Genomic DNA, 7,444 nt, shown 5'->3' with positions numbered 1-7,444 from the left:
CCAGCTCCCTGGCAGCTTCCCCTGGGTCAACGGGCAGAGCCGGATCCTTACCAGGGCTCTGAAAGCGCCAACAGGAGCGGAGATGAGGGCCCTTCCCCAAGTCCCGGCCCAGCTGGCAAACCCTCAGGGACACACGCTTGGGGCCACTCTAAAACTTCCGACTACCAGAAGCCGGGGGAGGCAGACAGGGGTGAATTACTCCATAATCGTCCTGATCTGTACGTTCCCCTTGAGACAAGATACTGGGCTGGACGGCTGTTCTTAGGGGGCCTTTTTCACAGCCGCCTCGACAGCTCAGTCATCCCGTGATGGAATTCCTGTCGCCCCACCCTCTCTAACATCCACACCCCCGTCCAACTTCGGCCGTCTTCGCTACTGGCAAAAGGTCAAGAGCAGAGAGTTTGTTTCGGACTGTCTTTAATAGGCTCCGTAAAGCCGAAGAACTGAATACAGGAATTCCTTCACCACTTCAAAAAACACAGTATCAATGGAATTATGAGCGCTTCTTCCAGTAAAAAAAAGGGACGATATAAACAAACATTTTCGAGAACCTCTCGCGGAAAGTTTTTGCAAATCTAAGCTCGGGCTCGGTTACATCTCGCAGGAAAAATACCTTTTGCACACGAGTCGTGAGTCTCCCTTTGTTCTACCTGAGAGATTTGCCTCTCCCCTTCCTACATGCTAAAGAAAATTTACAAAACTACAAAGGTGTTATAAAAAAAAAGTGAAAACCCCTCCACAGCTCACGCTCCGCGGGTCAGAGGCAGGCCCCACCTCCCATTCTGGCCAATTAAAAGAAGCCGAATTGAAAAGAATAAACAGATCCCCAAATGCTTAAGAACTCGTGAAACCAGCCTGATCTTTGCTTTGCGGGGGGAGGAAGGGGAGGTGGAAGGGAGGGGGGGCCCCTGGAACGGGCCTCCCCTCTCGGGGCTGCATGTGACCAGGCTACAAAAGGGAAAAGTACAGGCAGATGTAACTAAACAGTAAGATTCAGCGAAGCTTCAAAAATCTTTATAAATACGGCCATTGGAAGGACGATCTCAGTTCGGGAAGGGCTGTTGTTCATTGCCGGGCTGAGGATAAGAAGCAGGTAGAATGGTAAAGGCAGTGTGGCACACAGACACGCCGGCGGCGTTTCGCGCCCCGCCTCCCTCCCTGGGGCGGGGGGCCAGGAGGGTGCTGTTCTTAAAAGGACCCAGGTCGGCTTCCAGCCGTCGCTTATTTCCTTGGTTGGGCATCGTCTGCAGCCCCCACTGGCGTGGAGTAGGTCCTGCGTGAAGGCGGGGCGTGAAATCCCCCTACAAACTTACAGTTTGGCGGGTGTTCCCCCCCAGTCGGGTTAAAAGGCAGCTCTGGGGTTTTATAAGACGGCCCAACAGCGCCCCTTTAAGAGAGAAGTTGGATGGATTAAAAGTCCCTGGTGGGTTCAAGTCTCCACATGCATTTAGGCTAGACAGTGGGCGGGATGGACGGAAGAGACCGGGCAGCTCAGGCCAGTTACTACAGGACAGACTCACCCTAGTTGTCGTAGCTGTCTCTATAGGAGCCTCCGGAGTAGCGGTCCCCATAGCCTCCCTGATTCCTGTGGGGAGAGCGAGGCGTGAAACCGGGACCCCAGCCAGGGGATCTCAGTCGCGGCAGGGAGGCTGAAAGGGATCTAGTTAGATCAGACGACGGAGGGGCGGGAACGCTAGCAGCAGAGTCACACCTGCTCTCTGCCCGCCTCCTGCGCTTCCAGCATTGCTTGTGCGCTAATTTCATACACACGGGCAGTGCCGGGGTCATAGCGTCACTGCCGGAGGGGGCCTGCGAAGGCCACAGGAAGCTGGGGAGGGAGAGTTGGCCGGATTCTCTCCCCAACATGCCACACAACGAGCTGGGTGAAGGGTATGGGGCAGCCCACGCCACATGGCAGAAGAGCGAACAGGGCTCCAATCTCGGCTGGTCGCTAGTTACAAACAGGCCGTCCCGAATAACCCTCCCCCCCAGATCATCCTCTAGCTACTATCAAAACCAGATCACAGCACCCCCCAGGCCCGCTCACCTGCTGCCATAGTAATCCCTGGACCCGCCGTAGCCTCCACTTCGGTTATCGTAACGGCCGCCACCATAGCCTCGGTCCCCGCCTCCTGCGGTGGAGAAAGGAGGAGGGGGCGTTTGGCACTGGCTGCACCTGGGCGTCGGCACAGATAGGCATGGGGGGGGGGGGGAAGGGAATGAAGACACTCACCTCTTGAGAAGCCACCACGGCCTCTGCCCCCTGAAGAGCCACGAGATGATTTCCCAGCCTGGTCAACTCGGATCTGGCGCCCGTCCACGGACTGGGGAGAGGAAAGGATGCGGTTGGAAGTGGCTTTGCAGGCCCGGCAGGAAGGGGGGGGGGGGCTGCAGACCATGAGTGTAGGGCTGCAGCAGGTCAGCTGCTGAGTCAGGCCAGACGGATCTGTTGTGTCCCATCCACCACCTGCCTTCCTCTGAAGCATATGGCCTCAGAGCACCGGCCCCAGCTGTGAGTGAGGGGGCAATCCCCGCCTCAGGGGCCTGGCAGCCGTGTCACGCTCAGATTTGGGGTCAGGTGGATCAGTGGGGACCCTGGGGGGGTCTCACCTTCCCTGCGGCGCGGGTCACCCGTGGGGACATCCGGGAACCTCACCGTGCCCAATTCCTGCCCTTGGTGGCACCTTGGCTTCACTGCCTCCCAGGGGCTGAAATGCTTTGGTCTAACTAAAGTCTCGGGCAGCTGGGGGCAATCTAATGCCTGGGCTACAGACAAGATCAGCCTAGATCTTCTCAGCTCCAGGCAACCATGTCTGCTGCCTGGGCTACTGACTTGCAGCTCTGCTGTCCGTGACTTGCCACGTGCACACCCAGGAGCGCTGCCTCCAGAGCCACAGCCCAGCGAGGGTGTCTGGGGAGCACAGATTGGGCTTGGAAAAGCTTTTCACCCGGGCCCAGGGGCGGCCGGCTTGCCGAGCTCCCAGCCCCCTTTACTGCACCCGAGCTGCTGCCTGCGGGTCCCCCACGTACAGGGCTACTAGGAGTGTGTTTGGTACGAGAGCAGGCCAGCTGTGGGGAGATGGGGCGGAGGCACACGGCGACAGATGTCTGCCCGTGGGTGCTCTGGCATCGATGCCTGTGATTTGGGGGGCTGGGGGGGAATGGATGACTGGCCCCCACTCACCTCCCCATTCATAGCTCTCATGGCGTCCTTGGCATCCTCCGGACGGCGGTAGGTGATGAAGCCAAAGCCTCTGGATCTCTGGGTCTCCCGGTCCTTCACTACCACCACTGGAAGAGCGAGAGGCAGGGCGTCAGGCTTCCTGTCAGGCCATTGGACACCCCGCCAGGGATCCCAGCGTAGGGGTCCAGCTTTGCAGCACGGATGCTGCCCCCAGGCTAGCTGCAGCCAAGCTGTGCCCTAGAGATCCTGCTCACAGTGCCCCATGGCTGGGCCCATCCACACATGGAAATAGTCAGGAACAGCAGCTGGGCGTCACATTCACACCCTGCCTTGGTCTGAATTAATTCTGAGGCCTTATAAGCCACTGGTTTTGTGCACACTGATGGGCCCAGGGTCATAGTGGGGTGCCTGCACTTTCACCCCCCCACACACTGAGAGACAACTGTCCTAACTGGTGTCACATGTCACCATGGTGTCTGGTCAAACCCCACCGCAAGGGCCTCCTGGAGCCATTTCACCCATTCTGTAGCGCCAGGGATCCGAGGCGCAGAGGGAGACAGCCTGGGGGAGGAGTCCAGTGACTGGCAGCCCGGACTCCTGGGTTCTACGCTTGACTCCGAGGGGGGGGACTCGCTTTAAGAGGGGGTGAGACTCCCCCTCTGCGCAGTGCTTTACGAGTCAGGGCGACACGCTGGAGACACCAGACTCCAGCTGGCCAGGGCAGAAACAGCCAAAGCAGGGACAGTGCTGGAGGGGCAAGGGGGTAAAATGGGACCCAGCTGGGGCCAACCCTCCCACCCAGCACTGTCCCCAACCTAGACCAGTGCAGGAGAGACCCCCACCCCCGATGGCCTGTGTGGGCGGGGGGAGGAGGGGGCGATTGCAGAGGGGAGCCAGAGCTCTCCCATCTTTCACCTCTGCTTCATCCCCCCAGCCCTGCCCCCTTCAATCAATGTCCCCATTCCCTTTAATTTACATTTCACTGATCCCCCCCAAAAACTCAGTGTTCGCTGCCATGCCATTGACTGATGTCTCTACTGGTGGGTTCAAGCCTTTCTCCCACCCTGCTCCTCAGGGCGAGGCCTTTCTGCTCCCCTGCACTGGACAGACACAGCAGGGGCCTGTTCTTAGCTGGCCCTTACTCAGTAGTAACCGACAGCTTACAAATGTCGGCAGTGTAGCTGTAACCAGGCTGGTCCCAGGATATCAGAGTAACAAGGTAGGTGGGAAGTAATAGCTGGCAGAGAGAAGCTTTCCAGCTACACAGGACATCTCTGGCTCGCAAGCTTGTCTCACCTCACCCACCTTGTGTCTCTCCTACCCTGGGACCGCCGTGGCTAACACTACACTGCCGGCACTGGGATGCGACTGCTTGATGGTGAGCTGGGGTTAAAGTCCGAGTGTTCTTTGTGACAATTCAGTTCAATTGCTCTCGCTCGAGCCGCTTTCAGGCACAATCTTCGCCTGCCACTGGACTACATGGCTGGTCCGAGCCCAGGTTATGATCGGAAGATGCAAAGCGGATTCCCACAAGTCTCTATTCTTGTTAGCTAGGGCTGGCTGAACGAGCCCCAGCAAGCCCCGTTTTCGGCCCAAACCTGAAAACTTTCTGGACTTTTCAGCCAAAATATTGATGTTTTCCCTGCAGGAAAGAGGCGCTTTCCATGAAGAAATCCAGTTTCCTGTCTGGCCCCCTTGTTAAAACACAACCACAGCAATATTTAAGCCACATCAACCTCTCCTCTCCCAGCACTTCACTCAAACACCTGAAGACCTGCCTCCATTTATGCATAAGCAGCCCCCATGCTAACAGGCAGGCTGCTTGTTTTAGGATTTCCACGGCTGAGTCATGGATGTTACCGGGCTCCTAGCGAGGGGGGTTGTTTTTCTGCTGTGGGGTTGGACGACAGGCAAACTCACCTTCTGCTATGTCACCATACGGGGAGAAAAGCTGCTCCAGGTTCTGCTCATTGGTGTCGAAGCTGAGTCCTCCGATGAAGAGCTTGCCTTCGTCAGATGCCATGACTGAAGTCACCTGCAGATGAAACGAACACTTGGTCAATCAGGACAGGGGCAGAGAGGCTCCGTCAGATCAAGGAAATGGTACATTTAGCCCAATATTCCTGCTCTATACCCCATCAGGCCAATTGTCCCATTCAGGCAAGTACTTGCCCCACACCCTATCTTTGCTGCCCCACATCAGACCAGTTGCCGAATGGTAGAGCAGACTGGTGGTCCTGGTTTGCCTGGCATATCATCTCCAGTGGCAGGCACTATTAAAGCTCTTCAGAGAGCCACAAACTCAGTGCAAGTGCCATCATAAATGAGATGAGGGGGAATTTCTTGTGTGTATGAGACCTCAGAGCTGCTACAGACCAAGTGATCCCGTGTCCCATTCCACCATCTCCCCCTTCTCTACTGCATCAGACACGAGCCACCTGTGTTCGCTTTTTGGGCCCTTTCATGGCCCATCGGCCCTCATTTGGTATCCATGCACATTTCCACTTAGCTCCCACTTGTTGCATGACAGGGCTTGTTTGAAAATGCTTTCGCCCATACCTCCCCTCCCACTTGGGAGTTCTCCTTGTAAACATCTGCAGAGCTACCCCATTAGCTATTGTCAAATCCCTCCTGATACCTACCAAAAAAAAAAACCCCCACACCCCAAAAAAACAAAACTCTCAACAGTCTGGCCGCTGGTGTGTTAAAAGCACTGCCGATCAATATTGTCTCATTGTTTCCTTGTATTCCCCCATCTGCCTGTCTCCATCTGTTGTCTCTCCTCTTAGACTTAGATGGTGAGATCCTTGAGGCAAGGATTCTTTTTGTTGTACATGTGTACAGAGCCTTGCACATGGGCCTCCCCCACCCCCACGTGGCTCTGTGGTAAACCGAAGGTTAGATTTGATTTTTATTGGCAAATGGTAACAAACATCGATTTCAATGGACACACAAACCAGTGGGGAAAAAAAAATCACCATCAGCAGAAAGGCGCAGACGGTAAAATGGGCGCTGCCGGAGAAAGGATTCGCTGGATTTACACGGATACCCGCCAAAAAGGACAAAATGGAGCTCTCCCCCCACCCCCCAAGGGCCGGGATTAGGCTGGGGGGCCGGACGCAGCGAGCTGGGCCCGGGGACCCCCGCCAGGAGGATCGGGAGCAGCCCCCAGAGGCGGAGCTGCAGCCCCCCCCCCCAGAGAGCGAGACTCCGCAATGGGGGGGCAGCTCCCCCCAGGCGGGGGGGCGAGGCGGCGCCCCCTCAGTTAAGGGGGGCTCCCAGCAGGCTGGGGGGCGCTGTTGCCCCACAATCCCTAGCGGGGGAGCGATCCCCTCCCACCCCCCGCGCCCCGAGGCCCATCAAGATGGCAGCGAGCACGTGGGGCCCGGTCGCCGCACGTGGCGACCACCCCAGGCTTCCTCAGGGCCGCGAGCGAGGGCGCGCGCGCGCGCGTATCCAGGCGCATGCGCGGGGGGCTCCCAGCGAGCGCGGCCCTTCCACCGCCCACCCGCCCGCCGCGCCTCGAGGCCAAGGAAACGCGGGGCCGCGCCTGCGCGCCGCGACCTCGGCGCCCGCCGCGCATGCGCAGGCTGCGCAGCGCTTCTTCCCCCTGCTGCCAAGGCCCAGCCGAGGCGGCGGCGAGCGGCGCCATTTTGACCCCCCGCTCCCGCTTCCCTCTCCCCGGCCAGGCCGCCCCAATCGCCGCCCCGCTCCCCCTCAGCCTCTCCCCGCTGCCGGCCCCGCGAGCAGGCGGGCGGCGGCGCTCACCGGGATGGGTCGGAGCGGAGCGCGGCGGAGCTGCTGCTGCCTCGACGTCGGCGGGAGAAGCGAGAATGAGAGCGAGGCTACGCAGGCCACACCCCTTCCCGCCACCGAGCGCTGATTGGCGGCCGGAAGCTGAGGGGGAGGGCGCGCGCTCCGTCCCCCCAACGGTCACGTCCTATGAGCGCGCCGCCTATTGGTCAGCGAAACAAGAGCCACGCCCCCCTCGGGGACCGGGGCCCTGATTGGCAAGCAGAGTCGCCCCCGCATAACGCAGGGACCGTTGATTGGCTGAGTAGGAAACAGCCGGGGCAACAATAAGGCCACGCCCCCTGGCAGCCTGATTGGCTGGCACAGAGACAGACAGCGGCAGGGCCACGACCCCTCACAGCCTGAAGCCCTGACTGGCTAGTGGAGAAACCGCCTTACTGCCGGGAGCGCTGATTGGCTGGAATGGCCGGGGCTGGGACCAGGCTAAGGCCACGCCTCCTACGTGAG

General features: G+C 59.0%; 1 protein-coding gene across 1 annotated transcript; it reads right to left on the bottom strand.

Moving 5' to 3' along the window:
* Nucleotides 1-400: 400 nt before the first annotated feature.
* LOC123350527 (cold-inducible RNA-binding protein-like) lies at nucleotides 401-7,105 on the bottom strand. The gene is made up of 7 exons (XM_044989155.1): nucleotides 6,953-7,105; nucleotides 5,105-5,219; nucleotides 3,185-3,291; nucleotides 2,234-2,324; nucleotides 2,048-2,132; nucleotides 1,521-1,585; nucleotides 401-1,076 (listed from the first exon to the last, which is right to left on the bottom strand). The coding sequence occupies exons 2-6, from the start codon at nucleotides 5,205-5,207 to the stop codon at nucleotides 1,522-1,524; spliced, it is 450 nt and encodes a 149-aa protein (XP_044845090.1). The 5' UTR covers nucleotides 5,208-5,219; nucleotides 6,953-7,105; the 3' UTR covers nucleotides 401-1,076; nucleotide 1,521.
* Between the last annotated feature and the right edge of the window lie 339 nt (nucleotides 7,106-7,444).

This window comes from Mauremys mutica, chromosome 15 (assembly GCF_020497125.1).
Source record: "Mauremys mutica isolate MM-2020 ecotype Southern chromosome 15, ASM2049712v1, whole genome shotgun sequence".
Lineage (NCBI taxonomy): Eukaryota > Metazoa > Chordata > Testudines > Geoemydidae > Mauremys > Mauremys mutica.
The sequence above is the reverse complement of the archived record's forward strand: the minus strand, read 5'-3'. Positions and strand labels throughout refer to the sequence as shown.

Coding starts and splice junctions, on each gene's coding strand:
- LOC123350527 (XM_044989155.1), bottom strand. CDS start 5,207: ATGGCATCTGACGAAGGCAAGCTCTTCATCGGAGGACTCAGCTTCGAC. Junction 2,133..2,233: donor CCGTGGTGGCTTCTCAAGAG/GTGAGTGTCTTC, acceptor TCTCCACCGCAG/GAGGCGGGGACCGAGGCTAT. Junction 1,586..2,047: donor AGGGATTACTATGGCAGCAG/GTGAGCGGGCCT, acceptor CTCTCCCCACAG/GAATCAGGGAGGCTATGGGG.